This window comes from Monodelphis domestica, chromosome 2, assembly GCF_027887165.1.
Source record: "Monodelphis domestica isolate mMonDom1 chromosome 2, mMonDom1.pri, whole genome shotgun sequence".
Classification (NCBI taxonomy): domain Eukaryota; kingdom Metazoa; phylum Chordata; class Mammalia; order Didelphimorphia; family Didelphidae; genus Monodelphis; species Monodelphis domestica.
In genome coordinates this window covers 338,062,265-338,076,359 of record NC_077228.1, presented here as the reverse complement: position 1 = coordinate 338,076,359, position 14,095 = coordinate 338,062,265, and the positions used below count along the sequence as shown (strand labels likewise).

Sequence of the window (14,095 nt, the reverse complement as noted above, 5' to 3'; positions counted from 1 at the left end):
GCCATTAAAGAGGGTGAGACATGATATCTATCCTCAAGTATTTGAAAGGCTTTCAAATAGAAGAGGGAATATATTTGTTCTAAGGAGCAATGGGTAAAAGTTACAAAGTGGCAAATTTGGGCTTCAAGTAAGGAAAGAATGGAATTGGACGCATCATGAGGTAGTTGGATCCTAATTGCTAGAATTTTTCAAGCCAATTATGGTTCCCCCATTACATATGCTATAGAAAGAATTCTTGCTTAGGTATGGATTTCAAAAGCTGGCCCCTGAGATTCTAAATTCTTAAAAGTTATTAAATGTGATACACGGAAAATGCATAGGAATAACTACTAGTAAGCTCTAATAAAGATTAATAAAAAAAGATTATCAAGGATAATAGTTGGGAAATAACTTCATATTGAATTAAGTAAAGAATAAAATTAAGGCATAAATTACCTGGACCAACATTTCTTTGGAAAAAGTAGTGAAATAATAAGTGGCATGTTCCTCAGGATTACTATGTCTTGTGCTTCTGGGTCCTATGATAACACCATTATTATCAAAGCCTCCAAGCAAACAAATATAAAAAATGTTAGTATTGCAATCACAAAAATCTACATCACCAATTTAAAAACCATAGATCTCAATAATGGCCAACACATACCAATTTGTAGTCCATTTAATGGCAGCAAGAGAGATAATTTTATAAAGTTTAATAAAAGGAAATTCTGTGTGAATGACATTGTTCCAGAATAATTCTCCTGCTTACCAAATAATACAAAGTAATTTATTTTCCAGGATATTTTTATGGCCTTTAAATCACAAATACAAACAGCTCATTAATCTTTCTAAAGGTCTTTGTGTGGTATGGCTCGTGATTAGAGTTCAGTGAGGCCTTTAAATTCTCCCAGGCATATTTCTGAGAGAATATACATGGACAACTCAGGCGGAGTATCTTTATAAGACCAACAAAATACTGAATGAGAAAATGGTCTACTCTGAGTAGAAAAGCCATTGTCCCACTTAACCTCTGACCATGGTCTCTTCGTGGCTTTAAAGTTAAAATTATTTTTGACTAATTCATATATAACATTCATTTATTTGCATTGTCATGATATACATATAATTATAGAAAGGAACATGGATTCAAATTACTAAAGTTCCAATGAAGTATTTTTTATAATGTATAACTATAAATCAAATATGGAATGTTTGTTTGGAAAATGTGAATTCATTTTTTGTTTTTATGAAATATTACATTAAACAACAAATTAAATGAATCTATAAGAAATATTTGTCATATTCTTCTTCTCAAGAGGCTTTTACACTTTCTTTAAATCATATACTTGGTAAATTAGGATTTTTTTAAAACAAACAAGAACACCCCAAATCCCAGAAGTTTCTTAATAAAGTAAAAACATTTCCCCTATTATATCATAGCACTTACAGGTTTTTTTTCCAGGTTTAATCACACACCTACCTAGAAGCCATGCATAAAGCCTGCGATTTAGAGACATATCCCTTCTTAGAACCACATGAAGAGCTGCTGACAAGATTCTGATCATGTCAGGACGAGTTGCCTGAAAAAGGGTTAAAACACAGCTTCATTTTAATCCTTTTCTTCTGAGTTTCTTTTTAAATAAAAGCACGGAATATGTGTAGAATTAAGATCTCAACTCTGCGTTCTTGATCATTTTAACTTCTTTTCATTTCTTATTTCCTTTCTTCTCATCTCAGTGAATTAAAAAAAATAATATTGACTAGTACTTACTAAAAAAAATGTTTCACTGTCTAAATAAAACATTTTAGAGTTGACAATGCCCAATAATTAATTATTATACTATTATCGAATCTTTTTAGTTAAGGCTAAGGCTTTTGTTAAAAGGTGATCTGACATGAATTTATTAGCAGCAATCAATGTCATAAAAGGAATTAATTTATCAGAATAGCTTTGAACACCTAGCAGTGGCCCTTTGGTAATAGGGTACAATCAAGGTGACAGAGAAAAGTAGATAATGAGAAATAATGAAGAAAAAGTCTAGAGCATGGTAAGAGAAGATAGCTATGGAAGGCAAGCTCTCTGATAAAGCATTATATTAAAGAGACCCTATAAAGCCAGAGCACAGTATTAAAATCCTTGGTGTATGAAAATGGGACCCAAATTGGAGTAGGAAAAGAGCTGGGAATAGGAAGATTGATAAAAAAGGAAATAGAATAATTTGTTTTATGCTAACCCAGCTATGAACTATTAACAAAAGGGGAAAAAAACTATTTGATAGGGATCCCTATTTCAAATTGAATTACTGCAAATCACTGCTAGCTGCTGTTATCATAAAATTACAAGCCAAAATTTTACCATCTTCTATTAAACTTACTTTGGCAACAAAGACATGGTCAGGAATCACACTGAACACTTAATCAAGGTTTCAGAATGTAGAGAAATTTAAACCATTTCTTCCCAAATGAGGAAATTAAATTAAAGTAATCCTAGTTTAGATGCTTCATTTGTGAACTCTCAAGTTGGTTGTAATCAGTAGTAATAAAAACACAACAGAATGCCAAGAAGTGGTTAAAATGTCTTTCTACTTGCAGTCAGTTCACCAGTGAAAATGATATGGAGGGCAGCTAGGTGGCTCAGTGCATTAAGAACCAGGGCTAGATGAAGGTCCTGAGTTCAACTCTGGTCTCAGATACTTCCTGGCTTTGTGAACTTGAGCAAGTCACTTAACCCCTCACATCTTGACTAGCTCTTACCACTCTTTTTCCTAGAACTGATATAATGTGTTGGTTCTAAGAAAGAAAGAAAGTAAGGGTTTAAACAAAAAATTATATGACCCTTATATTACAAAGGCAGAGACTGCAGGGATATGATAACAGGCAGAACTAACGCTGATTTGATAGGGTAAGCTTTGCTCACTTTTTGCCTTTTATATTACATTTTCAGAAAGACTACTTAGAAGTGTAGACATAGGTGAGCCTTTTAAAAACTATTAAATGAGTCCATTTCCTTTTACTATGAGAACTGTTCACCTTTAGTCCCCCTAAAGGTTTAAAAAGAAATTGTATATGTATATAACATATACATATAAGAAATTATATGATTTCTAAAATAAATATCTTAGATTAATATCAGTATTATTTTACCTGACTCATATGGAATGGAAAGCAGAAGAGTATGAGGTCCAGAGTACTTCTTTGCACAAGGACACTTGAATCCTGTACAGAAGTACTTACTGCTTCTACCTGCAAAAAGAATGCCATGAAACTAACAGTACCTACTGAAAATGAATACTGATACAATCACAATAAAATTATATCACCAAAGCAAATCAAACCTTTCCTTCTCCCCATGCTGATAGGAGAGAGGAATATTCTGATATATTCATTCTAATTAAATGTTGTAGTTTTTAAAGAAATACAAAAGAATCTCTTAAAATGGTATCTTAAAATATTATATGAAGGAATAATGAGAAAAAGATAATTATCAAAACTATTTGGTACTGGTTTAAAAAATAGGAGAATAGATAAATAGAAAAGATCCAACAATGAAGAATCAGAAATAATTTAACTAAATAACCTAATGTTCAAATAAATCCAAAACAAAAATAACTTAGTGAATAACTCCTTGACAAGAATTGCTAGGAAAATCAAAACACAGTCTGGTGAAAATTAGGGTTAGATCAATATCATATGCCACAGTATAACAAAAATGGCTAACTAACTTAAATATTAAAAGATTATACTATTTTTAAAAATTAGAAAGGTACCTGGAGGTCAGGATAATTATCTATAACTTTTTAAGTCCTTCATAATCTGGTTCCATCCTACCTTTCCAATTTTCTTTTTAATTTACTACCATCCATCTAATCTGGGATTCAGTGATCCCTTTGCTGTTCCATAAGGCACATCATCTCCATATTCTATTAATTTTCATTGGCTATACCTAGGCTTGGAACTCTCTCTCTCCTCATCTCTATCTCTAGGGTTCCCCTGGCTTTCTTTGACTCTCAGTTAAGGTCTCATATTCTTTAAGAAGACTTTAAAAGTACTCCTTAATTTTATTACTTTTCCTCAGAGATTATCTCCAATTTATCCTATAGAGCTCTTGTTTGAATATAGTTGTTTGTGTACTGACTCTCCAAAGGACTATGAGTTCCTCTAGAAGAGGGGCTCTTTTTGGCATTTCATTTTACCATTGCACAGTGCCTTGCACATAGTAGGTATTTAAATGCTTGTTGACTATGTCTTGGAAAGGAGAAAGGTGTGAATGTCTAACCAGAGACAGATGATTAGAAATTATAAAATTACTTTGATTATGTGAAATTAAAAAGCTTTTTCTTGACTAAATTTCAAGTAAACAGGATAAAACCAGAAGGGGACAAATGGAAATCAAAATGATCCTGTGCCTTGACCTCACATAAAAATTGGCAACACAGACAAAATTTAGGGAAAATGAAGGTTGGTAGAGTTATAAAAAAATAGCCACACTAACACACTATCAATGAAGCCCTGAACTGGACTAAACATTCTGAAAAGCAATTTGGAATAATGCAAATAAATTTAAAATCTCTACATGTTTAGAGCCAACAACTTGATCATTAGATATATAACATAAAGAAATCCATGACAACAAGAAACACCTCCATAGACATCAAAATATTTATAGCAGCATTTTTCTGTGGCAGCAAAGAGCTAGAAATAAAATAGAAACTCATCAATGAGGGTAAGGCTAAGATGCAGTATGTGAATACAAACAAAGAACTGTGCTGTAAAAAATCGAGATGAATGATTCAGAGAAACTTGAGAAAACTTCTATGAACTGATGCAGAGTAAAAGCAGCAGAATCAAGAGAACTTATAGGATAACAATAATGTAATGAAAAACAAATTTGGAAGACTTCAGAAATCTGATCAATCCAGTGACCAATCATGACAAAAGAATATTGTTAAAACATGCCCCTCATAGATGAAACACATTTTTTGGAAAGTCAATGGATTGAACCTTTTGTTTTCCTAAACTTATTTGTTCAAAAGGAAGGGTCTTCTCTCAGCAGGAAGAGGGAAGGATATGAAGAAGCAAACACTTACAGAAATGCAAAAAGATTTTTTAAAAAATTAAGTAAAACATTAAGATGCACAGAAGAAAATAAGAAGATGCAAAAAATGGAAATTTTGTTATTACCCGATAAATTTAATATTCACATTTTAAAAAATATAATGTAATAGAAGCTCAGTTTTACATGCAATATTCTTTGTTGTTCTTTTTACACTGAAATGTGTTTATGAGCAATTAAGTTTAAAATAAAAAGTTAAATTAAAAAGAATGAAGCAAAGAGAAAAAAGCCATTTTTATTATACAAAGATTTTTAAACTTTTAAAGAAGTTATAGCAGCATAATGATAACTGTGGTGGCATATGCAGTTTTTTAATGAAAATAGAAACATTACATACCATTAGCTCAATATCGCTGCCAATTATATAAAGTTGATCCTCCATTGAAAGCTTCCTGTTCAAATGGGAGAGGACATAAGTGATTCCAGGCAAACGGACAGCAGGACTTGTAAGAAGACTACCCCAAAGGGCACTGTAGAATGCTGACTGATCCACTGCAGCAGCAACCTTCTCCAACAAGGTATTAGTTCTAAAGTATAAAACAAAAGATTTATTGCAGTTTTGCTTCATATTCATTAAAATAAAATACTCTTCCATGAAAAACTAAGGGCACACATCTGTTAGGAAAAAACATTTACTATCCTTGTCAGAATATGTGAATGTGAAATCCTCTACCCCCTCATGATTAATCAGTAATAGCAGTTATCTACAATTCAGTTATTTTGTGTTCATAGATCTTAAACTTTTCTAAAAATAATCAAGATATGATTCCATATGAAGTATTTTCTGTATCTCAACCATATATGATTCTATCTCAAGCATTTTTAGTAGTTTAATCCTTTCGCAACTGAATAAAGTATTCAATTGTATTAAATATTTCTAAAAAAAAGTAATCACAATTCCGAAAGAATCATTCCTAAAATCACACAGCAGGCATAAAGTTTTCTGACACTCCTCATCCCTTTGCTCTAGTATGTAAAGTTGTGGTTCACCATGTTATCTGATTTTACTTAATTCTTGAGGAAATATAAAGATATATGGATTCTTTGGGAACTATAAATATATCTGAAAACACATCATTTTGCTGGTGGAGTTGTGAATTAATCTAATCATTCTGGAGGACAATTTGGAATTATGCCCAAAGGGTTTTAAAAGACTGCCTGCCCTTTGATCCAGTCATACCATTGCTGGGTCTTTACCTCAAAGAGATAATAAAAAATACTTGTACAAAAATATTTACAGCCCCACTCTTTGTGGTGGCAAAAAATTGGAAAATAAGAGGGAGTTCATCAATTGGGGAACAGCTGAACAAATTGTGGTATCTGATGGTGATGGAATACTATTGTGCTGAAAGGAATGATGAACTGGAGGATTTCTATGTGAATTGGAACAACCTCCAGGAATTGACGAAGAGTGAAAGGAGCAGAACCAGGAGAACATTGTACACAGAGACTGATACACTATGGCACAATCAAATGTAATGGACTTCTCTACTAGCAACAATGCAATGATACCAGACAATTCTGAGGGACTAATGAGGAAGAACACTATCTACATCTAGAAAAAGAACTGGGGGAGTAGAAACACAAAAGAAAAACATATGATTGATCATGTGGTTCGATGGGAATGTGATTGGGGTTTTGATATGAAAAGATCACTATTGCAAATATGAATAACATGGAAATAAGTTTTGAACAATGAAATATGTATAACCCAGTGGAATTGCTTGTCAGCTCTGGGAATGGGAAGGGGAGGGGGGGAATCATGAATCATGGAAAAATATCATAATTGCAAAAAAATTTTTTTTAATTATTGCATGTTTTGTATAAGTTTTTGGGTATATTAGAAGGCCACTAACAAGGCTCAGGGTCTTTAGCTCCTAATCAGTCAGGCTTTATTGTGAGATTGGCCCTCTCTAAATATATCTATTTCTTTTTGGCTTGGAAATTGTTTTACTATACTTGGCCAAGCTAGATGAAATCACAGTTCAAACACTTAATATCTCCATACTACTTGGCAAAGAGTTGTAGAAAGCTTGATTCCACAATGACCAATTTTGCTGAACTCTGGTGAGTTTATTTTTTGTTCATTTAAAATATCTCATTCCTGTGTGGCCTTGGGCAAGTCACTTCAGTTGGTTAGATCTTACCTTCTTTATGCCTTGGAACCAATGTGAATTCTAAGACAGAAGATTAAGGCTTAAAAATAAACACACAAATATTTCCCTAAAATTTCCCCCCAAAATTAATGTAATATTATAATAAGAAAATTACATTAGGAAAAATATAAGGCATAGAATTTTCCTGATTATTAAAGACAACATAGTTTTTGGAGTCAGAGAACCTACTGTTCAAATAAATAATGTCACTGCTATTTTCAATCTCTGTGATTTTAGGCAGTCACTTTGCCTCCCTGCACACTGGATCCTCAATCAGCAAAATTAAAAAACTGTATTAGTTTATGTTACTAAATAGTAATTTTTATATTCTTACATAATCTTAAAAGTCTCTTCCTTGGGGGCAGCTGGGTAGCTCAGTGAATTGAGTGCTAGCCCTAGAGACGGGAGGTCCTAGGTTCAAATCTGGCCTCAGACACTTCCCAGCTGTGTGACCCTGGGCAAGTCACTTGACCCCCATTGCCTACCCTTACCACTCTTCTGCCTTGGAGCCAATACACAGTATTGACTCCAAGACAGAAGGTAAGGGTTTAAAAAAAAAAAAGTCTCTTCCTTATTTCAGATTCTATGGAATATCTATGAACACTATACTCTAAACTGATGTCAAACCATAAAAGATATCAGGAGAGCAACAGATTATTTATTTATTTGTTTGTTTGTTTTTTTAAGCCCTTACCTTCTGTCTTGGAATAAATACTGGGTATTGGTTCCAAGGCAGAAGAGTGGTATGGGCTAGGCAATGGGGGAGGGGGGGGGGGTTAAGTGACTTGCCCAAGGTCACACAGCTGGGAAGTGTCTGTGGCCAAATTTGAACCTAGGACCTCCTGTTTCTAGGCTTGGCTCTCAATTCACTGAGCTACCCAGCTGCCCCCGCAACAGGTTATTTATTATTTATCACAACAGTAATACCTGCCAGATTGATTCCATCTCACCTTTCATAGTACTCTGACCCTTCCTCCAAGCCAGGTAGAATTCCAGTTAATAATCCTTGCAGACCAGGTTTTAATGTTTTACCCAAAGGCAGGTAATAAATCTCATATAAACTCAACAGTGTTGGTTTAACAGACATGGCAGCATTGGCAAGAAGAGGAAAAAGTCCAGAACTATAAGGAAAAAGAAAAGGAAATATAATTGTTATTAAATATTAATATTCCACCAAGTACAATAATAGATGGACAACCTAAAATCGATTCCAGAATGAATGAAAGCTTGTATAATAAGAGCCAGAAACTTGCCAGTATCTTGAGAGGATGGTTAAAGGAGAATCTATGAAAGAATAAGGACCAGGGATCAATGAGGATGAGAAAGCAGGATGTATCATGGAAGGCACCAATAGAGAGAAAATGATTAATGATCCTTGATATCAAATATTTGGCAATAAGTACATAAAAAGCTTTATTTATTCATTTATTTCTTTTTAAGGGAGGCTTTATGCCAGAAATACTCTGGTTGGCTGTAGTTAAATAAAAAATGTTCAAATTAAAACAATGTCTGTCTCCTAGATAGCTCTGTTAAGGAAGTTATACCTTACAGTGGCATTGGCAAAAGTTTTCAAGTTCACTTCCCAAACTGCAACTTCAAGCTGCTATGAGCCACCACATTACCCCAGAGAGGGGAGGAAGAAAGTGTTCACTTTGGGCAGCTAGACAGAGGGACAGAGTATTCAAAAAATGTCCTTGGGTGCTGGGAAGAGGAAAACAGAGCAGGTCCCCTTGTGCTTGCTTGGCATGAGTGCCAATACTTGGCCAATGCTGCCTTAGAGCAATAGGGTCAAATTTAAAAAGAAACTGGGGCCAGAAAACTGTATAAAAGGATCCCTGAGGGACACATAGTGGTTTTGTTGCATTGTATATTTATTTTGCTAAATGTTTCCCAGTTATATTTTGGTCTAGTTCGGGCTGCACTTACGAGTACTGTGGTTCACATGTAGGCGACTGGCACTACTTACTTGATGCCTATGTCTTAGAACAAGCCTAAATTTGCCTTGTAACTTCAATCTGATGTTCCTAGTTAGGCTCTCTGGGGGCATTTCAATCTCTCTTCCAAATAGCAGCACTTTAAATATCAAAAGGCAGATAGTTTATGCTTAAAGTCTATTCTTTTCCAGCTAAAATCATTGGTGTAGGATGAAGAAGATGATCCCTGTCGTAATGTAGATCTGCAACTATTTTGCAATAAAGGTCTTTAAATATTTTGTTAGGGAGGGAGAAGAATCTGAGAAACAGACTGAGTGACAGTAGAGGTAGGGTTCGTTTTTAACTGGAAGCTATATAATTTTCTCATAGGCATTTTTTCTTGGATAATTTATCATTATATCATTATCAGATAATTATTATACTTTTGACTTATACTGAGTTCACAGGCCATTAAACTCCAACATATTTTCAGGAACAAGTACTAACTATGAATTGTTGATCTTGTATCTGTGATTTTTTTCCCTATTGGCCTTGCTTCTTATTCTAATTTTACTGATTTTGTGCAAAATCTTTTAATTTTTATGTAGGAAAATGTAAAAATCAATTGGAATCCAGGACTTCAATCCCCACAAGCCTTTGCTCCACTTCCCCAGAATGCCTTGTAATCTCACCTGGGCAGAGATTGAGAAGGGATTTAACCTGATTGCAAAGGCTTTTGCTCTCTTGGACTTCCGTTTGGGGGGAGATGTGGCTCTTTCCATAATGTAGGTGAGGTCTTGTCTAGGCCTCCCTGGCCTAGGCACATTTTCCTTATCCTGTATTTCCTTAACTTTTAATAAACCTCTAAAAATATATTACTCCTTGTAGAGAGAAACTAATTTCTACCTGCCTCAGTCTCCCCTAAATTTTAACTGTTATAGAAAATTAGCTATTTTATGACCTCTTTGATACTTTGTTTTAAGAACTTTCCCCTTGCCCACAGTTATGAAAGGTATTGATCTCTATTTTTCAAAATGATGTTTTTCTATACATATGTATCTCCTTCAAGTTAACTGTGGCAATACTATAAGTGGTTAGTCTAAACCTAATTTCTGCCAAACTGTTGTCCTGTGTTCTCAGCAATAGGGAGCCATTCCTTCTAGTCTTAGGGTTTTAAATCTGTCAAATACTGATCTGTTGCACTTAAATGCCAAACATATATAGCCTGTTCTGAGAATAAAACCCAATGAAGACAAGAAAAAAAGGCCTCATGTATTAGAAAATATTCAGAGTAGTACTTTTTATGACAGTTAAGAACTGGAAACTAAGTAATTTCTAACTGACTAAAGATTGAAGAATCGAGGGGATGTCCAACAATTAGGGAATGGCTGAACAAACTGTAAAATGTGTTGGTGATGGAATATTACTGTGTTACAAGAAATAATAAGCAAAGGGACAGCTAGGTGGCTCAGTAGATTGAGAGCCAGGCCTAGAAACAGGAGGTCCTGGGTTCAAATCTGGCCTCAGACACTTCCTAGCTGTGTGACCCTGTGCAAGTCACTTAACCCCCATTGCCTAGCCCTTACTATTCTTCTGCTTTGGAACCAATACACAGTACTGATTCTAAAATGGAAGGTATGGGTTTAAAAAAAATGATAAGATAAGCAAGATGATTTCAGAAAAAGCTGAAAGATCTGCAGGAAGTGATGCAGAGTGAAATAAGCAGAACTAGGAGAACACTGTATACAATAATAGCAATATTTTACAAAAATGCATTCTCAGGAATGCAGTGATATGGGACAATCCTGAAAAATTTATGAGGGGGAATGTTACCATACACCTTCAAAGTTGGAGTCATCTTTCACATCAGTGTTTTTATGGTTTTATTTTGGGGGTTTGGATATGTATGGGTTTGCTCTTATGACAATGATGAATATGGAAGTGTATTTTGCATGACAATAAAATAAAATGTAACAAAATGAAAACAAAAAAGCTCACTGAATTGATAAATAGAACTAATTAGGAGAAAAAAGCTAATAAACTATTAATCTAGTTAAATGAAAAGAAAATCAATTTGCCAATATGAGTAAAAATAGAGAAACCACTACAAAAAAGAAAATTCAGGAAATTATTAGAAACCATTTTTCTAAATTATGTGATAAAACTGACAACTATAAACTAAGCGAATGAATACACATAAAATTTTAAAATACACAGTTTAACAGAAAAAGAAATAGATTTTTGAATAACTCAATCATAGTAAAAGACACCAAACAAGCCATAAAAACACTCAAATCTCTCAACTGTGAAATCTAATGGCCTTTCTCAGGCATCATCCTTTTTGGCCTCTGTAATTTGCCAATAACTCTTCTCCTGAATACTCTTTTCCTCTCTAGGTTCTTTTCCTGATTCCCTCCTACTTGCCTAAGCACTCTTCCACAGCCTTCTTTGCAGAATCTTCATCCAGGTCATGTCCCCTACAGGCAATGAGGTGAATAGTGGTTATAATGAATATGGAGTCGGGAAGATGAGAATTCAAAAATTGCCTCAGAAACTTAGTAGCTATACATTGGTCAGGTACTTAGTTTCCTTTTGTTAAAAAATGGGGATAAAAAGGGGCAGCTGGGTGGCTCAGTGGATTGAGAGCCAGGTCCAGAGATGGGAGGTCCTCGGTTCAAATTTAACCTCAGACACTTAGCTGTGTGACTCTGGGCAAGTTACTTAACCCCAATCGTCTAGCCCTTACTGTTCTGCCCTGGAATCAATACTTTGCGTATTGATTCTAAGAAAGAAGGTAAGAAGTTTTCATTTCTAAAAAATGAAGATAATGATAGAACCTAACTCACAGAGCTGTGGATAATCAAATTCTTAGCTTTATTATTAACCATGAGTGTCTAAAATGGCTATGTACTGGACTCTTCTTTATCTATACTATCTTGCTTAATGATTTTATCAGTTCCTATGTATTCAATTACTATCTCAATGCAGATGATTCTCAGATCCTATCCTTTTCCCTCAGTTTCAGTCTCACATTACCAAATGCATCTTCATTGATATCTCAAAAGGGATGTCCTATAGGCATCTCAAACTTGATATGTCCAAAACAAAACTTTCCAAACTTCCTTATTACTGCTAAAGAACTAATTACCCACTGAGTAACCAAAGTTTACATCTGTGATTCTACAAAACAATTAAGATGGAAGGAAGACACAAAATAAATAATAGATTTAATTTTTTAAAGACAGGGTCATCCCATTTCTCCCAGAATGGAAAAGTAGGGATTACTCAGAGATTCTATCCTGCTAGCCATAGGTACAGCAACTTTACCTGCTCTGTTTCCAACCTAGGTTGGTTCATCGTTCCTTTGGCAACCTGGTCTCCCCTTTTCCCTGTTCCTACAGGTATATATTAATGCCAAACACCCAATTGGCATCATCTACTGTAGAACTCCCAAGGTCAAGAGATCCTTCAGCCTCAACCTTCCCAGTGGCTGGGATTACAGTCATGCACTATCATGTCCAGACCTAACAGATTTTGAAAAAATTTCTCTGAAACATATAAATGAGTTACATAAAAGTTTTAATATTAAGCGGAATACCTGTCTGTCATTGTTAAGGCTTCCTTACTAATTTTAAGTGTATAAACAAAGGAGTTTTTTTTTTAGTACTAAGTATAAAACAGTTAAATGAATAAATTATTATTTTATTTTTTCTTTTATGAAATGTTTACATGAAGCCATAACAATATAGTATACATAAACATTAAAATGATTCTTACCTATACAGAAAAAGATCTTTGGCAAGGCGCTTAGGTCCAATGATTTTGAAGATAATCTCATATGTTTCAAGTGCTTTTCGATGAACTCCACCAGGTAATGCTGGGTGCAGGCATTGTGCCAGGCGTTTGCCTATGGTCAACTTTTTTGGTACTACCTGGTACTTTGCATTATTTTGTAAAACCTAGTAGAAAACACATTAAAGTAATCTCCCATGTTTCAGTTTTATCTGCTACTACTTCTTTAAATTAAATCAATCAGCCAAAAGCACTTATTAAATTCTTACTATATTCAAGGCACTGTTCCAGGCATTATTAAAGTACAAAGAATGAAAACAATCCTTACCTGCAAGGAGACTACGTTTTAATGAATAAGATAAGAACACATTTAATATATGTGCAGCACAAATAAGATGTTAATAAATATATACACACATAAAGGGCAATGAAATACAATATAGTTTGGAAGGGAGGGTAATAATATTTGAGGACTGGGGATCAGGAAAGTTTTTATGTAGAAGATGGTACCTGATATCTCACACTCAGCAGATTGGCCAATATGACAATAAAGGAAAATAATAAATGTTGGAGATGTGGCAAAATTGGGACCCTGATACACTGATGGTGGAGCTGTGAACTGATTTAACCATTCTGGAAGGCAATTTGGAATTATGCTCAAAGGGCTTTAAAAGAATGCCTACACTTTGATCCAGCAATACCACTACTAGGTTTGTACCCTAGAGATAATAATGAAAAATGCTTGTACAAAAATATTCATAGCCTTGCTCCTTGTGGTGACAAAAAATTGGAAAATTAGGGGGTGTTCCTCGAATGAGGAATGGCTGAACAAACTGTGATATATGATGATGATAGAAATACTACTGTGCTGTAAGGAATGATGAAGTGGAGGATTTCTATGTGAACTGGAAAAACCTCCAGGAACTGATACAGAGTGAAATGAGCAGAACCAAGAGAATATTGTACACAGAAAGTGTGTGGGACACTGTGGGACAATCCAACATAATGGATTTTACTACTACAAGATAATCCCAAAGGACTTATGAGGAAAAATGCTATCCATAATGAGAGAAAGAACTGTGGGAGTGGAAACACAGAAGAAAAACAAATGACTTATTTGTTTATATGGGTATATGATTGGG

At 34.4% G+C, this 14,095-nt stretch overlaps 1 protein-coding gene across 13 annotated transcripts in view; it reads right to left on the bottom strand.

The window, feature by feature from the left end:
• The window catches only part of DOP1A (DOP1 leucine zipper like protein A), a 110,689-nt gene that overhangs the window by 62,821 nt on the left and 33,773 nt on the right, over window positions 1–14,095 (bottom strand). For 8 of the 13 annotated variants that reach the window (XR_008916608.1, XM_056818527.1, XM_056818526.1 and 5 more), the window contains 6 exons: window positions 12,939–13,120; window positions 8,199–8,369; window positions 5,430–5,619; window positions 3,124–3,222; window positions 1,460–1,559; window positions 436–545 (listed from right to left, as the gene is read on the bottom strand). Coding sequence is in view for 12 of the 13 variants with exons in the window: in XM_056818527.1 (XP_056674505.1) it covers window positions 436–545; window positions 1,460–1,559; window positions 3,124–3,222; window positions 5,430–5,619; window positions 8,199–8,369; window positions 12,939–13,120 (852 nt within the window). In the remaining variant the exon portion in view is untranslated. The remainder of the gene's footprint in view (window positions 1–435; window positions 546–1,459; window positions 1,560–3,123; window positions 3,223–5,429; window positions 5,620–8,198; window positions 8,370–12,938; window positions 13,121–14,095) is intronic. The other 5 variants (XM_056818529.1, XM_016431170.2, XM_056818534.1 and 2 more) reach the window with 1 other exon arrangement.